Raw genomic sequence first — 20,329 nt, 5'->3', positions numbered from 1 at the left:
CATTTCACCATGGCGGAATCAGTAAGTTACCAAATATCGCCATTGGTTAACGCCGGGGTTGTAATGAGGGCCAATATCCCTAGACACATGCTGTGTGTAATATCTCAGAAACTGTGTTTTATAGATTCTGAGATTGTGTTTTATAGATTGCCAATAATTGTGCGTAGTGCAATATTCCTGACATAGTTTTGAAGAGTGTAAAGAATTATGCTGAACATATCCCTAAGAATGTATTTTGTGGAGTGCAAAGAAGTGTGCTGGGCGTCACATCCCTGAGACTGTTTCGTGGATTGCCAACAAGCGTCTTCAGCACAATATTGTTGGGAGTGTGTTTTGTGGATTGCCAAGAATCATGTTGAGTGCTCTGTACCTGAGACTGTTGTGACAATGTCCCCCGCTTGACCCTTAAAGTGCGTGTGCTAAAGGAAGTATGAAGGATGGTCAAATAACTTATAAACAGCATAGCAGAGAGGCTAACGGGATGATGGCCCAAAGCTAATCATAACTGTAGTCATTATTTAGCTGGAAGTACCAGCATCTTTTACTACTGGTTGTTCCGCTGTGTGACACTAATGATGCACACCTTAATACAAACAAATCTCAAGAGTATAATACCATGGAAAACTGCAAATATCATGTCTTTGTGGCACATACCTTCTGTGCGACAGCTCCAGCATCACTCTTCTCTGGCACAGTATACTTCTGGCGTAACCTGGCTTCTACTTCCTGTTCTTGTTTGCTAACAGGGAAAGAAAACAACAATGCAATGCCTGGATGAAATGCTGGACAAGCTATCTTGTAAGTTCTAACAGGAACATTTGTAACAACCAGACTCAAGGCAAAGCTTCTCGATTAGGCATCCTCCAGGGTTCCCTACATGCCAGTGTGCCTCTGTTAGTGCACCTTCTAAGTAAAAGTGGGGTTCATTTCAAGTATGGTTGTGTGGGAAAGAAGTGGCAGTCACAGAATTAATGCGTCTTTTACCACAGAGCCATACACGTTTGTGGATGGAGTATAGGAAATACCTCAGCACTTGGCTTGAGGTACTTTCTCCATCTTACCTCCAAAAACTGGAGGAATTACTATGGGCCAGAAATACCACCTGTGGCAATTTCTCCAGAATTCTCGTGGGGTACTAAGGGACTCCATGAATTGGGACTAATCCCGCCTTACTGGAACTCGGAAACTGGTGGATTTATTTATTTGAATTTATAAAGCGCACAACGGCCCTGGGGAATCGTGGCGCTGTTAGAGGATTCACTTGGATACAGATATACATAAGCACAATGAAGTGCGAAGGGGACAGACAGATAATTCATTGCAAAGTTACAGTAGGTATGTTCCATGGTTACAGGGGAACTCCCTCAAGTACGATCTAGTTAAAGAGTTTTGTTTTCAGGGCTCTTCTGAACACAGTGAAGGAGGTTTAAATTCTGAGAGTGAGTGGCAGTGCGTTCCAGTTTATTGATGCCAACACCAGGAAACTAGCCCCTCCAGCTTTGGCTCTTTGAAAGGCCGGGACTGTAAGCTGTTGTGAGTATTGAGCCCGTTTAGGTCTGGTTGCATTCGCAAGGTGAATTATTTCTGCCAGGTACAGGGGTGCCAAGTGTGAGAGGCATTTGTGGTGATGGCAAGGGTTTTGAAGATTATACGCTCTTTGACTGGGAACCAGTGGGCATCTCGTCTGGCCTGGGAGATATGTGCTTAGTGCTGCCCTATCGGCATTGTTTTATGTGATTTGCAGTTTGTTGAGGTGCCTAGGAGCAGGACATTGCAGTAATCCAACTTGGCCCCAATGGTGGCTCTGGCTATTATTAAGGCAATTTTTTGCTGAGTGGTACGGTTTTACTGCGTTAATGATTTTAGTGGCTAGTGCCACTGATGATGAGATAATAATAATAATAATAATAATAATAAAATGTAGCATTTATATAGCGCTATGAACCCTCAGGTATCTGAGCGCTGCTTATTATTACCTACAGTGTGCAGTGCTCATTTATTGACCTCAGAAGGATGAAAGGCTGAGTTTGGCCCTGCTGGGATTCGAACCTGCGTCGGCAGGCTCTTTACGGATGTCAAAGCAGCACTCTACTCGCTGTGCTATCAGACAGGCTAGATGGCACTGACTTGTCTCTTCATTGAGAGGGTGGAGTCCAAGTAAACACCCAAGATTTTGACTGCAGCAGAGACAGTGATTACAATATTCTCAATGCTCAAGGAACAGGATTTCCTTGCGACCAACCAGTAGGATTTCTGTTTTGACCCCATTGAGACATAGGGCCTCATTACGACCCTGGCGGTAAGTTACCGCCAGGGCCGTGACTTTACCGCCATGGTGCTAACTACGTTAACGCCATGGCGGTAAGGGGATTTACCGCCCCATTCCGACCTTGGCGGGGCGGTAAATCCCCAATCCCCATTTACCCTTCCCCATTCCCATTTTTGCCCCATAGGGCATAATGGGAGTGGGGAAGGCGTTAATTACGCCACCGTAAATTACGGTGGCGTAATTAACACCAAGTTCCCTTACCGCCATGGTTTTTTACACCCGCTAAAAGCAGGTGTAAAAACCGCCATGGCGGAAAGGGAACTCGTAATTGGCGGTAAGGGGTCGGCGCAGCTAACGCTGGCGCTAACCCCTTACCGCCAGGGTCGTAATGAGGCCCATAGACAGTTAGCCGCCATCCAAGCCTGGATGAGGGCGTAGGTATCCTTGAGGGTTTTTGAGTCTTGCTCGTAGGAGCGGGAGAGGGGGAGGAGAATTTGGGTGTCGTCGGCATAGTTTGTAAATTTATCATCAGACCAAGCGACAGTAATGAAATCTGAGAGTAATTTCCCAGCAATTATCACACAACTCGGAATGTCTTCACCACAATCTACTTTTGAATCAATTGTGAAGAGTGGTCTCCTGAGGCACCAGTGAGCTAACTTTCACAATATGACTCTTTTTTTAATTGAAGAGAACAACCCAGAGTTCAATGAGCTAAGAAAATCAGTTTCTGTCTATATAGTATGGTTGGGACAAGAGTGGGTGAGAATGGTCCGTCAGAGCAGAGAAGCCCATCCAAAAATTATTACTCTTACAGACATTAGTCTAGGCTTTATGAAAAGGTATGTAGGTACTTTCACAATGTCACAGATATATTTATTTTCCAACACCCTCTTGATTTATTGTATTTATTTATTTAATTGCGATTTAAGTGGCCAAGGTCACTTCATAGCACGCCAGGTACAAAGGGAGGGGTAGCAAAAAAAGCCCTGGGCACTAACACTCTATGGTATTTAAGTTCATTCACACTTCTTCATGGTCCTCCTGCTTTCTTGGCTTGTACTGCGTTTTTGCTCTTCAGTTAGCTCCTGCGATGAGAGCATCTCCTTTGGTCTCAGCTATGGATTGACAAGTATTACTTTTTTGGATAATTTCCATGAGACAATTTTGAGTTCAAGAGCTAAAACTATCCTGTTGAAGCTCTCTTAGCATCTTTTTAGTTGGCCACTGTCTAATTGATCCCAATAAAAACCTTTTGGATCATGTCAATTATATTGTGCCTTTTGCGGAACCCACTCAACTTCATGATAGGTGGTAAAAGAAGAAGTCACCTCACTGAAAGTACTTGAACATCATACAAACTACATATGCAACACTCACAGAGTCCTGCAGGTGGCAGAGGTGATGCTTTCAGAGGTTAGTGTGAGAGAATATTGGTCTGGTGGCCGTCGAGGTACTTGCCCAGCATTTCCTCACAGTGGTGCTGTCCAGTGGGGGTGTTGGTGGTGCAAAGGAACGTTTCTGTTAGTGTTAAGGGCCAGAATGACTGGAGGGAAAATGGCCAAAAGTAATAAACAGGGTAGCTTGTACAGGTTCATGCAGCAAGTGCCAGCAGAAGCAGCTAACAGACAGCAGAAAGAGAAGCTGGCACCCACGACAATCAAAAACAATATTAGGAGATACTTTAGGCAATAGAGAACTCCTGCACAGCACTAGCCCAGAAATTGGAGAAGATGAGGTGGATGTATCCTTGATTCGGCATGATCTCTGGCAGGTTGATGAAAGGGTATCTATGACTGAGACTAAGGTTTCAGAACTAAATGGAGTAGTTAAAGCTTAATGTACTTGGATGGTGGAGGTGCTATAAATTACTTTGCCTTTGGGAAAACAAGTGGAGGGTGCAGAGAAGCTGCACCCAAAGATGTAATTTTGACGTGTGCATCAAAGTCTGCTGACTGTTGTTGAGGGTTGAAGTGGGCAATGGAAGCGAGGTGCAGTAACTTGCACGTGAGGGGAGGGTCGCCTGCAGTCAGGTTGCAGCCTCTTCATACTTATCGTGGATCATGAAGATGCCAGAACTGGTGCTTGCCGTGGCATATCTGCCACGCACTTGGTGCAGAGAGAGTGCATTTCCCAATGTCCTGCACGCGCGTGCTTGCATCATGGGGTCATCATGCACTGACATTGCTGCAGGCGAGACGCGGCTCGGAACTGAAGCTTCCTGTGATTCCGACTATAAAGGAAATGCAGGAAGACGCCTCAGTGGTTTTCAAAATCTGGTTACAGCCAGTACCTCTTGTGAGTAAGGAACAAGTTACTTACCTGTAACTGTTGCTCTCCAGCATGGGTCTGGCATGGATTCACATGCTCATGAATATTCCCCGTCGTCAGGCTGGGAATCCTAGGTAAAGAAAAATCAGTATCAGTTTCGTTTCTGATCTGTCTTTCGTAGCAGTAACCAATCACTGATCTCTGCGTCATACTGACCACAGCCAATGACTGCCATCTCCCTAAGCCCCGCCTCTGGCAGCCATCTTCAGATTTGGTAGCATGTGAAGTGGCAGTATGACCAAGTGAAGAGCCGCAGAGGGGTAGGAGGGAGGGTTCACATGTGAATCCATGCCAGACCCATGCTGGAGAACAACAGTTACAGATAAGTAACTTGTTCCTTCTCCAGCATTGGGTCTGGCATGGATTCACATGCTCATGAATAAAAGAATACATAGCAGTACACACATGCACAACCACGGGAGGTGGCAAAGGCTCAACATTAAGCATTACATCCAAAACTCAACATTAAGCAATTCTTACCTCCTCGCCAGGCTCACCTTAGGCGAACAGGTTGCGCAGCACTGCTTGGCCGACCCTGGACTCCTCCCTGGAATCCCGATCGACGCAGTAGAATTTCGTGAAGATGTGCGTCGACCTCCACGTAGCAGCCCTGCAGATGTCCAGCAAGGGCACACCAGATAGGAACGCCGTGGTAGCTGCGATCGCTCTGGTGGAATGGGCTCTCGGACGGCCAGGCAGCGGTCGGTTTGCCAACCGATGACAGTACATGATACAGCCGGAGAGCCATCTGGAAATGGAAGCCTTCGAGAAAGCCTTCCCCTGATTGACAGGTCCAAAGTTCACAAAATGTTGTGACGTCTTCCGAAAACTCTTTGTGCGGTCCACGTAGAACTTCAGCGCTCTAGCCACATCCAGCGAGTGCAAAGTCCTTTCAGCCGGCGACAAAGGCGATGGGAAGAAAACAGGCAACACCAAGGGTTCGTTGAGGTGGAAGTCCGACGGCACCTTGGGCATGAAGGAGGGGTGCGTCCTGAGCACTACCCTCGTGTCGTGAAAAGTCAAGTACGGGGGCTTGCAGGAAAGGGCCTGGATCTCTCCCACCCGTCGTGCGGAGGTGATGGCCACAAGAAACGCTGTTTTCCACAACAAGAACTTCAACTGAGCTGAGTGCAGAGGCTCGAACGGAGGTCCCATGAGCTTGGTCAGCACCATGTTGAGCCCCCACACCGGGGCCGGGGCCTTCACCGGCGGGAACGATCTGAACAGTCCATTCATGAATTCTTTCACCAGACGATGAGACCACAAAGACGTCCGTCCCGTGGTTCTGGTGTATCGGGAGATCACAGCAAGATGAATCTTGATGGAAGCGTGCGCCAGTCCAGCCTTGGCCAGCGTCAGCAGGTACGGCAGTACTTGAGGAGCCGTAATCCGTAGAGGGTTAATCTTCTGTGCGTGGCACCAGACAGAGAACCTCTTCCATTTGTGTCCATAGCATTTAAGAGTTGAGGACGCCCTGGCCTTTGCAAGAACCTATCTGCAGTCGGCCGGTATGTCGTAACCTCCAAACTCTAACGCTGCAGGAGCCAGGCCTGCAAGTTCAGCGACTTCGGATCGTGATGGAGGATGGCGCCTCCTTCCCTGGAGAGAAGATCCGCGTCCACTGGCAGTTTGATTGACGCGGACGCTGACAAGTCCAGAAGGTCCGGGAACCATATCTGCCTCGGCCACGCAGGTGCGACGAGGATCATCCTGCACCGTGACCTCTTGAGCTGGTTGATGAGCCGGATCAGCAGCGGCAAAGGAGGGAACGCATATAGGAACAGGCCCTCCCAGGGGAACGAGAAAGCATCGCCCATGCTCCTCGGCTGGGGAAAGCTGCTGGCGAACCTCCGGCCCTTGGAGTTCGTCGCCGTCGCGAACAGATCGATCTGGGGTGTGCCCCACCGTCGGAAGAGGCGGTCCACTAGATCCTGTCGTAGTTCCCACTCGTGGCACGAGCGCAGGTCTCTGCTGAGCGAGTCGGCGATGGTGTTTTTTTATTCCTGCCAGATGAAAAGGCACCAGAAACATCCCTTGGGCGACGGCCCAATGCCACAGATCCTGCGCCTCCTTGGACAGGGCTGGGGATCTGGTACCGCCCTGCTTCCTGATGTAGAACATGGTGGTGGTGTTGTCGGTGAAGATCCTCACCACCTTGCCCTTGAGGGACGGAAGAAAGGACCTGAGGGCCCAAAACACTGCACGGAGTTCCAGGACGTTGATATGGAAGGACTTCTCCGCCGGCAGCCAAAGACCCCTCTCGTGCAGGTTTTCGGTGTGCGCTCCCCACCCTTCCAGGGAGGCATCCGTGGTCACTGTCTTCTGGTGGCCCGGGGTCTGGAAGTCCATGCCCGCCGTCAGATGCGCACGGGTGCCCCACCACCGGATCGCTCGTCGGAAGCTCTCGTCGAGTGTGATCCTGTCGTCGAAGCTGCCCGTCTGGATCCAGCGAGCGTCCAGGAACTCCTGTAACGGGCGCATCCGAAGCCTGCACAGGCGGATGAGATAAATGCAAGAAGACATCATTCCGAGGAGGGACTTGATGGACCTCACCCTGGCCGCGTCCGCAACCAGCATCCGGTGCACCTTGCCCAAGATGGCCCTTGTCCTTTACTCCGACGGAGAGGCCAGAAGCGACACTGTGTCGAGCTTCGCTCCCAGAAACAGTGCGTCTTGCGCGGGCACCAGGTGGGACTTGGCGTAGTTTATGGAGAATCCCAGGTCCGTGAGTAGTTGGACGGTCCTTGCCGTGTGCTCCGCGGCGAGCTCCTTCGTCTTCGCTCGGATGAGCCAGTCGTCCAGGTAGTGGTAGACGTGGATCCCCTCCAGGCGCAGCCGCGCCACCACCGGTGCGAGGCACTTGGTGAACACCCTGGGTGCCGACCTCAATCCGAAGGGAAGGGCTCTGAACTGGTAGTGACGCCCTTGGACCACGAATCTGAGAAACTTTCGGTGTCCCTTTAGGATGGGGATATGGAAGTAGGCATCCTCCAAATCCAACGACGACAGGAAATCGCCCTCCTCCAGTTGACCCAGGACGTGCTGGAGGGTGACCATCCGGAACTTCTGTGCCTTGATGAATTTGTTCAGTCGTCGTAGGTCCAGGATGGGACGCCATCCTCCCGTCTTCTTCTTCACGAGGAAGTATCTTGAGTAAACTCCGGAGCCCCGAAGCCTCTTTGGGACGAGCTTGATGGCGCCTTTCTTGAGCATCGCTTATACCTCCAAGAGAAGTTGAGGGACTTGATGTTCCTTCCTGGCCACGGGGGGGACGCGCGGGCACTTCTTTAGAAACTTGACCGCGTGACCATGGGCCAGGGCGTCCAGCACCCAACGGTCGGTGGAGATGGACTCCCACACGCTGAAGAACTCGCCAGCCGGCCTCCCACAGGGGTGCTTCGGTGGGGGCCCGACCCTACGGCCGGTTCAGTCCTGCTTCGACGAGGCTTTGCCGCCTTGTCCTCCTAGGCTTCCTGCGACAACGAACGGGCCGCTTGACGATAGGTGGAAAATCCGCCGCCGGAACCTTTGGAGGCACCCTGCTTGCCTCTGCCGCTCCCAAAGGGCGGCCGTCGTTGCTGGAGAACACCAAGAGCCCGGGCCGTCTCCGTGTCCGTCTTGATGGCTTGTAGGGAATCGTCCACTGTTTTCCCAAACAGGTTGCTCCCGTCGAACGGCATGTCCAAGACTCTGGTCTGCATATCCTGACGGAAGTCAGTTGCCTTGAGCCATCCACGCCGCCTAAGGCACACGCCGTTGCCCAACTGGCGAAATCCAGTGTCAGCGATGTCCGTCGCTATCGTAATGGCGTGGTCCGACGCCACTTCTCCTTCCTGCAAGATCTCTAGGGCCTCCGCCCTCTTGTCATCTGGTAAGAAGTCCAGCAGGGGGGCGATTTTGTACCACAACTCCCTGTCGTAGCGGGCTACGATAGCCAAGGCGTTGGCAGCCTTAATCGTCGTTGCTGCCGATGAGATGACTCTGCGTCCCATCGTGTCCAATTTCTTTCCCTCGCCGTCCGGCGGGGAGGTTGAGGCCCCCCCGCTTTCTTCCTGGCTGCCGCGAAGACGACCGAGTCCGGGGTCGGCTGTGCCCGAAGGCACAAGGGGGCCGTGTCCGGGACCCGGTACTTCTTCTCGTACCGATCCCTTCTCGCAGGCGTTGTGGATGGGTTCTTGAGGAGGGCGAGACCCTCATCCCAGATATCGTCCAGTAGAGGTACAGCGAGGACCGTCTTCCTCTTGGTCTCGTGCCGTTGATAAAGGAAACCTTCCTTCTTCTTCTCTTCCGAGGAGACCTTCTCACCTAAATGAACCTTCTATTCCTCAAGCCTTTGTAGGGTACTGTCAGCCCTTTCCCTTTTCTTCCTCCCAAAATGTCCCCCAGAAACATCCCCTCAACACTAAGACGAGGAGGAGACAACACAGATTTATGCACACTTCCTTTAATTCTAACCTCCCCAAACACCACTCTAGTACTGCGGCGAAGAGGGCTATGGAGGGTTTCAGGTGGAACAGCCAGGCATGTCCAGTTAATAGATTTCGCCTTGGCCAGGAAATTGAACTTAATGACCCACACACGTAGTCATTTAACACTCTCAATGGGTATAAAAATGCTGGCGGCACAGCATAAATGGAGAGATGGCCTGGAGAGAAAGAAGCGGGCTGGAGAGCTGGAGCGGGCTGGAGAGGAGTCGTGTCGAGCAGGAGAGATGCAGAGGCCAGGAATGGCCGCAAAAGGGTCTGAAAATCCTTCTGCTCTCCTTGTCAGGTGTACGCAACAGGAGCTGTGGGGCACTGAGGCGTTCCAGGCACCGCAGGACTCCAGGAGAGCAAGAGCTGCTCTCTCTGGTTGCCGCGAGGGAAGAGCAAAGCCATTTGCTGCATGACTCCAGGAGAGCGAGCAGTGCTCTTTGTGGTTGCTGCGAGGGAAGAGTGGAACTCTTTTGAGCCAGAAAGCAGAGCGGGGAGTGAAAAGAAATCGAAGGGAGCTTCTATATGCAACCGGTGAGTGGAAACAGGCAAACACTCAGACCGGGGTGCTCCGGGGACTTAAAGCAAGCACTCTTGAATGCCAAAGAACTGAAAGCTGTTATAAGCACATAAATGCCGAAACAAGTAATTTTGAATACAAAACGAACTGAAAGACATTGTAAGCACTTTTCAATGCCGCACAGAGCAATTGTTTGAGATACAAGTGTTTTCAAAGCCAAGAAAATAACAGTAAGGGTGTGAGATGAGAAACTAAGTATTGGACAACGCTAAGGAGTTGAAGGAACTACATGTTAACAGGAAACCTGTATTGGCAAGAGCCAGGCGAATACAGAAAGTGCAACAAAGTGCATGGTGGCCATCTAAGCCACGTTATAGTGTGAAAGAGCATAACACTGATGAAAGAAACAATTTCACTGTCAGAGGAAAGCAGTGGACATTTGTTGATGGAAAGCAGACAATAAGGGGTATCGGTTGTGTGCCATTGTAATGGGTGGACCATGTGTTCCAACAACTGCACCTAGAGAGAGTACCCTTCTTTATGGAGAGAACCAATTAAAAGAAAAGAAGCTTGTGTTTTGCAACATCCGCTTATGTGATGTTGAAGTTAAGAAACAAAACTGCCTATATCAACCAGTGAAAAGTACTGGAGCTGGGAAGTGTCCCAAGGAACTTGTGTTGCTGTAAGATTTGAACTTGTGTTGTTTTGAAAAGCTGGAAGATTGAACTCTTGGGAAAGGGAAACCCGAGACGTTGTAAACTATTTTGAACTTGGGGAAGGGGAAGCTGATTATAAGCCAAGAGCTGGAAGAAGTTCGGAACTTTATTTTGAACACTATTTTGATGCTGACATCCCTACACATTGTATACAGCCAATTATGAGGGTAAGTATAGGTTTTGGACACAGACAGACTTTTGTTTCAGATTCCTGACACAGACTATCCTTGGTTTTCTTTAGATAGGGAAATTCCACTTCAACATAGAGCAAGTTAGGTCTTACTTCATCCTGCCTTTTAAGTTAATAAAAATATTTAGAACCAATCTTGAACCTGTTGTCTGTGTCTCATTCATGATGCCTTCACACAACACAATGGCAAACTTCAGAGTGCAGAAGGATTTAAATCAGTGGCAAACTTCAAAGGGCGGTTAGATTCAACACAATGGCAAACCTCACTGCGCAGCAGGATTCTACACAATTTTCAAACTTCAGAGTGCAGAAAGTGTCAACACAATGGCAAATTTCATAGCGCAGCAGGATTTAAAGCAGTGGCGAACTTCAAAGGGAGGTTAGATTCAGCACAATGGCAAACTTCTGAGTGCAGCAGGATTTAACACAATGGCAAACCTCAGAGTGCAGCAGGATTTAAAGCTGCGGCAAACTTCAAAAGGCAAGATTATTCAAAACAATGGCAAACCTCAGAGCACAGCAGTGGCAAACTTCAAAGGGCAGCAGGATTCAAAACAGTGGTAAAAATGAAATGGTAGTATTAAAGTAGTGGCAAGATCTCACAAGCACAGCACTGGCTGTGCTCCCAAATCTTACCACTTTACCTGTTTGTAGCAGGAGATGGCTTCGCAGGACGAACAGGCAAACAGGGGACTGAGGTGCCCCAAGGTGGTGCCCTTTGCCATGGCCCTTAGCAGGCTGCCTGAGCAAGGCTGCCCAGGGATTCACTGCTAAGAGTGCTTATTCAAATGAGGAACCAATGAGCGGTGGGGTTGGCTACAGTGGGGCGGGGAGATGGGATGGGGAATGAAAGGAGGGAGGTCGAGAGAACGCGGATGGTTCCGTAAATTCAAAGGGCCTGCCGGGATGGATGGCGGTTACTCGCTCCAGCCAGGAGAGCTGAGAGTCAAGGAAGCTGTTCCCCAACTGAAGCTTCTCATGAAGTGCCGGTGCATCCGGCTTCCCCATTCCCATTGAGCCCTATGGGCCTCAATGGGAATGGGGGAAGAATTTTTTCCAGCGCCCAGGAATGTTCAAATGCTGGGTCCGGCAAGGCCGTAATGACCCTTTTCTGGGCACCGGAAAAAATAAAATACCGGCGGCTGCCGTGCCTGTATTACATGCACGGATACCCGCAGCCTCGTAATGAGGCCCAGTGTGTCTTGAAAGGAAGGCATGGTATCAACAGTAAGACCGACACAAGTCACCACAGTTCAAGGGTGTTTATTGAACTTCAATTGGGTTTGAAAAACGCCTACCTAAATCTAAAGATGGGAGCAAGCTACGACAATCAAATAATAATAACACAGTCCTAGTGGGTCTTGTCAAAATAAAAGGGCCTAAACTAATAAAACTATTGAAAATCCTTGCCTCTAAATACAAATAGTGTGGGAAACAATGTTATGTAAAAGAAAAGTGTTCAATAAATGATATGTCAGGATATTTAGGTTGTTGGCCTCCCTTCCCCATGTTTTCAGCACGGGACAAGGTGACACAATCGAGCTTAGAACAGTCTCTGGCACAAGAGTGCAATTCAAACATTAGCATCAGGGCCTTCCATGCCCAAGTCTCTTTGCCTTTCAAAGTCTCTTCTTTTAGAGGGCCTCATACGACAATAGGTTATTTTCCTTTCAGGATTTCACACGCACTCAATTTCTCAGGTGATTTCCTCTTCACCTCAGATCCCCCTCAGCCGGGCTCAGATCCTGTTTATCAGAATGCCGTACGATTTTCATGAATCCAATTCCTCACATGATTCAAGGTTCACCCCGGATCCCTCTCCGCCGGGCTCAGATCTGTTTCAACACAATGTTCAATCAGTCTCCCTCCACCAGGCTCGGACCAATTTTAATTTACTTTAACACAAACTTGCTTTAACCAAAAGCTCTCAGCTGATCTCCCTTGTTCTGGCTCGGACCAACTTTATTTACTTTGTCATCAACTTTCTTTACTCTATTAACATCGAAGACTTGTGCACAGGATTTTGCTTGACCTGGTGAAGGACAACTTCGATTCACAATCCTTTGTCACTCTTTTGCTTTTGCCACCTCTCAGTTGGATACCTTACAGAGACCTTCGAATGAGCATGCACGCGGTGCCGGATCACACTGTCTAAGGTATTGTATCTTGGTTTCAAAGTTCAATCACTCATCTGTTGTCCAATGTTACTGGGGTGGTTATCACATGTGCTTCATACACTGTTTTGCTTCAGCGTTCACCATACAATGTTGCTGCTTACAACCTTGGCTTCAACACAGACCTGTCTGGTATCGGCCTCCCCAACTCACCGGCTGCGTTGATTTCATTGGCACTGCTTTGTAGTAGAAGCCAAGGACAGTACCACAGCAGTAGGCGATTCTCCCTGCCTTCATTATCGACGCAGGAGTGCCCCAGGTACCTCCGACACACAATGCAGAATTTCTCAGCCTGAGTTCCTGGTCTTACGCTTTCTATTCTCGAGGCTTCATGAAAGTAACAGTTCCTTGTCGAAAAGGTCAAGGGAATTTCCCTCCTTGTGATCCCCTTCGGCTTCGCCGTCTTTCTCCTTGTGTTAAACTGCCATCTTGGAACTGCTGTTTCTTTGTGTGCTTTGCCTCACTCAGAGTGTGCTCTTGTGCTCTACCTTTCATCCTTATGGAGAAGTGTAATGGAAGTCAGGTGTGTGTGATGGTCAGGAATTGCCAGACTCTGCCTGACCATTGTATTGGGACATGTCGGGTATACGGCTCAGTTGTTAGCCTATTTTCTCTCATAGGGGGCTGTCTGTGAGAAGAAAGTGTTTGTCTTGAGAAATTGGGCTGATGGGTTGATTTTTTAAGTATCCTATCTGATAGGATGGGTTAAAGGTGTTATATGGAAGGAAATACTACGTCTCACCATCTGGTGTCAACTCCCAATCGCCGAAGACCCCTCACCCAGGTGATCCTCCCGCACTGTTCCACCCCCAGGAACTCGATCCAAAAGCGATGACCGTGTCCTGGCCACCTGGATGACAGATCTCAGGGGACTAGTGGGTGAGACGCCTTCTAGTTTCTCACATGCCCTTCCCCTTTGTGATGTAGCAGCACCCGTTTCACAGGGAAACTGGGAAAGGAAATCAATGTTCCTCTGGTCTTTACCTTTTCGGTGCTCCACAGTGAAACAGTAGGGTTGCAGGCCTAGGAACCATCGCATGACTCAAGGGTTAGAGTCCTTTTGTTGGCTTATCCATACTAATGGAGAGTGATCTGTGACGAGAGTAAACTTCCTTCCTAAGAGGTCGTTTCTTAGATGGGTGATGGCCCATTTGATGGAAAAGTTTGACTAGTGAATAGGATAGGGTGTTCTATCTAATCCATCACAAACTTGTGAAAAAAATGCTCCTAATCCTCTTAGAGAGGCGGCCGTTTGTAATACAAACTCTTTTGAAAAATCTAATACCTTTAGGATCGGGTTCTGGCACAGGGTTTGTTTTAAGCTGTTCTAACACACCTAGGCCCTCGTTACGACCCTGGCGGTAAGTAACGGTCATTACCTGCATGGCGCAATTAACGTGTCCGTGCTAGCCAGATACCGCTAAAAGCGGCACATTACGGCTTCTCGGGCACGAGCATTGCGCCACGCCGGTAATGTAATCACTGCCATGCCGCTAAAGTCCTTAAAACCCCACTTACCGGCATCGTATGCCGTGCAAATAGCACCTCCGCCAGACTAGCTATCGATATTAGCGGTCACCGCTGGCTATGGTTGTTGATTGTGGCTGCATTTTGTTGTGGGGGATGCGGTCAAATTTGGTACAGTGCACATGCAGTTGTCTGTGGGATGGTAGGGACACCGCCTCATTTGCATGGTAGGGCTGCTTGCATCTTGCTTTATGTGGTCAGGTGTCAGGTCCAGTGTGGGTGGATTTTGGGGTGTGAGCTCCCTCAATGTCCACTGGCACAGCTAGGTTATGTTTGCATCTCTCCCCCCCAATCTCAGCCAGGTGAAGTATGCATCTATGCCTCAATCACCTACCCACATCAAATTTTCATGAGCCTAACATGCGACTCACTGAGAAACCAGGGTCTCTGCCCTGCATGTCGCTCCATGTAGCCTGCAATCCTGGAGTTGCGCAGGACCAATGATTCATGGGTTGATCCGGGGAATCGAGCAAAGGCATGTGTGATGTCCTTGTTTAAGTCACATACCATTTGCACATTGATTGAGTGGTATTGCTTACGGTTGCGGTACGCTACCTCCATGGCATGTGGGACCACCAATTCCACATGGCTGCAGTCGATGGTGCCAATGCAACCAGGTATGCCATCCAGTGAATGGAAACCCACTTTGGTGTTTGAGACCTCCTGGGCAGACCGTGGTAAGGAAATGTGTCCATCTGTGTGCTGGAGGAGGGCATCACGCACTTGTTTCAACGTACGTGAGAATTATGTTTGTGTAATGCCATGCTGTTGGCCCACTGTGTGTTGGTAGGTGCCTGTGGCCAGGAAGTGGAGCACAGACACTACCTTCAGTAGGGGTGGGATGGCGGTGCGTGTTTCAATGAGGCTAACAATGTCGTCATGTATCATGTCCACAATGGTGGTGCTGGTGTCCCGGTACAGGGTGTGGATCTACTCTGCGGTTAGGTTGAATGGACTGGCTCTGATGCGTGGGATTGGGGGCTGCCTGCGTGGTGGCACTGGCTGTGCTGGTGGGGCATGCTGGCCCTGCCTTGCCCTCCTTCTCCTCCTGCGTCTCCTCTGTGCTGCCTGTTGTTGTACTTCTTGTAGTTGCTGTTGTGGCACTTCCACTGCAATCAGGTCCTCCAGCCCCAGCATTGCTAGTTGTACTGGAATCATTGTGGAGTGTAACTGTGTGTGGGAAGGGGTGGGGTGTGCTCCTTTTGTGCTTGCCCAGTCTGTATTGACTCCACCTGTGCTGATTGTGTGCACCTGTGGCAGCTGGGAAACTGCACATGGCCATTTACGGTTGGTCCGCAATGACAGTATTAGCACCATGGCGGTAAGGTACTTTCCGACCTTCACAATGGCGTTATTTCCGTGTCCGCTTGACTCGTGATGTTACCTACTTAGCACCATGGCGGTATTTACGGAATGGGTGTTGCATGCCCGTGCCCTTGGCGCTTTTAACGGCATCGTTGTTTACGGTGCTGCTAATAGCGCCATCTCGGGTCATAATCGGACCTAGCGGTAAGCTATGCCGGTAATTCTTTACCGGCATCGTTTTTCACTTACCGCGAGGGTCGTAATGAGGGCCCTAGTCCTTGTCAGTCCAATGAATCTTCTGGGGTTCGGCGTTCTTCAATTTATCTGTCAACCTAGCTGTTCTGTTCGAGAAATTAGGGATAAACTTACGGTAATAACTGATTAAACCTAAGAATGCCCTGGGGTCTCTCTTGGTTTTAGGGGTAGAGGTATCTAAAACGGCTTTAACTTTTTCTCATTTAAGCTAGACACTGCCATTCCCTACAAAGAAGCGGAGGTATTTTACGGCTGATTAGGCTAGCTTACATTTGGATGGATTGGCAGTTAAGCCAGCTTCTCTGGGGGCTCTCATAATAGTAAAGAGATGGAAAAGATGGTCTTTCCACGTCTTACTATAAATGACTATGTCGTCAATATAAGCCCCACAGAAATCGGAGTAGGGCTGTAATATTCTGTCCATAAGCCTTTGGAAAGTGCCAGGGGCCCTGTGTAAGCCAAAAGGGAGGACTTGGAGCTGGAATAGTCCCAGGGGCATCAGTAAAGCTGTCTTTTCATTATCAGGTCCATGTACTGGGACCTGCCAGTACCCCTTGGTTAAGTCTAGGGTTGATAGGAAGATGGCATTTCCGAGTTTGTCAATCAATTCGTTGATGCGCTACATGGGATAGGCATCGAAGTCAGAGATGGCATTGACCTGTCAGAAGTGTAAGGAACTCATGCTGGTAACAGTAAAGACAATCACAGTTCAATGGGTGTTCATTAAACTGTATGTGCAGGTTGGGAAAACGCTGAATCTAAACTTAAATCTAAGATGGGAGCAAGCTACGACCATCAAATAATAATAAGGCAGTCCTAGTGGCGTCTTGTCAAATAAAAGGGCCCATACTAAAAAGAAACTATTGCCAATCCTTATAACTATATACAAAAGAAGTGTGGGATAGGGTTCACAAGAAAGAAAGAAGTGTTCACAAATGATAAGTCAGGATGTGGTAGCCGGGATTCTCCCTTCCCCACGTTTTGAGCACGGGACAATGCGGGACCTCTGAGCACAGCACACTCTCGAGCTTTCCCAGCATGAGACGACATTTCAGTTTTCAGCTTTCAGGACTGTTAGGCAGAATCCTGTGCAGTGCCCTTAGGGACCACTACATACAATTAAGACTACAGGTGGCAATACAAGTTTTACCTTTGGTACAAGCCCGTACTACTAGGTTATAGTGGTAGCAGTAGCGGAGCAACCAGGCTTATCTCAAGAGTATATGAGCAGTAGCAGAGATTACACAAAGGGACACAATTACTCTGGCTCAAGCAAACACTGATTCAAGGTTTTAGGTAAAAAATATAAGTACATTTATTTTTAAACCATTTGTTATTAGCACGACACGTATATTGAATTAAAAACCACACGTTAAATACACTACAACTGACCAATTTACTTTGTATGGTATGAATTAAGGTAAGTACCCTATTTTTTGAGAGAACCGGTGTTGCGAAACAATACACGTTACCGTGGATACGATTGCGATCACTTTTTGACAGTTCGGTCTAATAAATAAAACGCGTATCCGCGGCAAGAAATGCTACCGGGGCAAAAACACACTTAGCACCTGAGATACCCAGAGACAGTTGGGGGCAAAAATCATAGGCCATATGTTAGATAGGCAAACAGAATCGAAGAACACTCATAGACAGAAATACAAGAGTCAAGAGGCCGGAGCCAGTGTAAATTCGTACCGGGTTCCTGTGTCGAGGATCACACGTCGGATAGTTTGGGATTCAAAGTTGCCAAAGTACTTTAGATATTGTCAAATGTTCGGAAGCAAAAGTTATAAGAAGGAGGAAAAATAAGGGCAAGCCTTATAAGCGAGAAATAGGGATTTCACCCAGAATTCCTCAAGCAGGACACAGTACCTTTTCAAAGAAGAAGCTGGTGCCATGGCAGTTGTTCCTGGTAGTTTGCTGTAAACCCATGATTCCTGGCTTCGGCACGAAGAAGGACGATGAAGGGGGTCTACACCACACAGGGATGAGGCTGACAACAGCGACGATGAATAAAAGGTGTGCTCTTTAAAAACAGGAGAGACTCTTCAGGTGGCTATCCGGACCACTACAGCAGTGTGCAACGATTTCGACCACAAAGGCGACCCTCTGGGTGAAGAAGACGAGCTGGTTATCCCCACCAGGCTCAAGGGAAGAAAACTCAGGACTGGATCTCCTCTTAGTCGTTGAAGGGTAGATAGCTCAGGACTGCAGCAGGGCTTCACCGGCACGGGGTAGTTGCAGCAGTCAACCTCTCCTCCCCTTCTCTTCGGTTCCTTGTAGTTCCAGTGGCGACTCTCTGACTTCCACCCCAAGAGACCTGCCTTTTATGCGAAAATCCCCCATTCACACAGCCTGGCTGTCAATCACACAGCAGGGGGATTGTCCAGCCCGGACAACCGCCTCAGCAAATCATGAAAAAGTGCGACTTGGGTTTTCTAGGATACCCTGTGCAGGGGGTGACTACACTCTTCCCTCACATTCAGCCCACCTAGACACCCAGGCGCCTTGAGGAGGGCTTCTTGGCAGAAGCCCGCCAAAAGACAGTGAACAAAGAAGGCTAACCTGGTTTGCCGTGCAAAATAAAACACAAGAAGGATTTTAACAAAAAGAAATGGCGAATAAACTGCAACAGAGGCAAACGAAAAAGCATTTGGACAAGCGGGTTTAAGTTTGAGGCTAACACAATAGCCTACAATATTACCACAGTTATATAAGATAACCGCGGTAGAAAATTAGGGTAGATACCACTGCCACCAGCCATGTCTAAATGTTAAAAAGAGCGAAACAATGCTCTGCAAGGTACAGATAAAAAGGGCTAAGAGTTAACCCTTCCAGTACTCCATATAAGATGGGGTGTACTGGATCTGTGGTTAATTTGACTAAGTAAAGTAAATGATAACTTTACCCTTTTCTGGGGGACAGTAGTCAGCCTCAGAAATGGAGTCGGTGGGAAGTCTGAACGACAACCCTGTGTCACTGCACAGGAGGTGCTTTGTGACACACAAAAGAAGGGGGGTACTGAAGTGGTGTACTCCAGAGTCCACAATCACAAAAACAGGTAAAAACACATAGCAAAACACAAGTAAGAGTGGTGAAAGGCTCACACTCTTACCAAGTGGAAAGAAAACAACTCCAGACAGGGACTCACTAGGTAAGGGAAATTAGCCATGAAGTGAGAATTCTCCCTAACAAGGACCATCAGTGGTTAAGTCTCTTTTCTACAAAAAAATATCTTGCCTCCGAGGACCTACTATGTTCAAAATAACAAAAAATGGTTCCTTTCCAATTGCACGTCAAGTGATGACTTTTCACCCCTGGGTCCCCCTCTTCCAGGCTCAGACCCCTCTTGAATATCAGCCTCCCTTGGTCGTGTTCACTACGGCTTTTTCTCAAAACAATTTCACCTGTGGCATTCACAAGCTTTAATGTCTTTTTAAACAGTTCACTCTGGACATCGCTCTGTCGGGTTCACTCCAGTCAACACACTGTTCATTGGGACTTCAGACTTTGCCCCTTTCCATTGGCATCCCTCCTTCGGGTTCACTCCTGCCAACTCTTGCCAATCACACAGTTCTTTCTCTTGAACTCACTATGCGGGATTCACCTCTCTTAGCTTTTCAATTACGTGTAACGTGTAGGCTAAAGACTAACGACTGTACAGGGGCTTTTGCTAGACCCCTGCATAACCACTTTGACCTTTTTCTTCCGGCTCTCCTATGGCCTTCTGGTATCGGTAGTTTCAACAAACGTGGGATTAACCAGAGTCTCTCGGATGAGCACCCATGTGGTGCCGGAGCCCTCTGCAGCTGGTTTTCCTTTAATGTTAACAGTTCTTTCTTTAATTTGCCATTTGCGACTTTCTTTCAACACAGTTCGGTTTCTTATCGGTTCTCCCCTCGACTGACATGTTGTGATGAACCGCTTGACTTTTCTTGTCTCTGGAGTGAAGGCCGGCACCACGGTAGCAAGCATCTCTTCCTGTTGTGATTATCAGTGCAGGCGTGCTCATCTGCTGCAACACGTGCTGGCTATTGTTTGCCATCTTACGATTTCTTCCATGGAGGCTTCGCGGATCTGGGTTGGAAAAAGCAAGGTTGTGTCTCTCCTCGCCGTCCTTTCGGTTCTCGCCACCTTTCTCGTCTTGAACTGCCATGCTTGGATAGCTGTTTTGTCGTGCTGTCTGCCTTGCTTTTATCCCTGTGGGGAAGGGAAAGGGCTGTCAGGTGTGTGTGGTTCTGATCAATTACCTGACTCTGCCTGACCCTTGTTTTGGGACATGTCAGGTAAACGGCTCTAGTGTTAGTCCTTTGTCTTTCGTGGTGTAAGAAAGTGTTTGTGTCGGAAAATAAGGTTTACTTTTTCACCATGCCGGAAGAGACCATGGGATTCATAGACAAGCATTTCCCGGGATAATCCCAACTAATGTACTCTCTTCTCGCTTAACCTAATTTGCAGATCCTAACTACTATAATTCCATGGCTGGGGCCTAATCGCACAATGGGCCTCATTACAACGAGGGCGGCCACGGAATGAATGGTGTCGGTAAGGGACCGGCACTGTTCGT

General features: G+C 48.7%; 1 protein-coding gene across 1 annotated transcript in view; it reads right to left on the bottom strand.

Annotated features, from left to right (window-relative positions):
* KIF9 (kinesin family member 9) overlaps nucleotides 1-20,329 on the bottom strand; it is a 1,188,236-nt gene that overhangs the window by 352,601 nt on the left and 815,306 nt on the right. Inside the window, exon 14 of the mRNA XM_069645790.1 lies at nucleotides 655-739. Coding sequence (XP_069501891.1) covers nucleotides 655-739 — 85 coding nt within the window. The remainder of the gene's footprint in view (nucleotides 1-654; nucleotides 740-20,329) is intronic.

Source organism: Ambystoma mexicanum, chromosome 2p, assembly GCF_040938575.1.
Source record: "Ambystoma mexicanum isolate Mex_15411 chromosome 2p, UKY_AmexF1_1, whole genome shotgun sequence".
Classification (NCBI taxonomy): domain Eukaryota; kingdom Metazoa; phylum Chordata; class Amphibia; order Caudata; family Ambystomatidae; genus Ambystoma; species Ambystoma mexicanum.
This window is presented reverse-complemented; position numbering and strand designations above follow the sequence as displayed.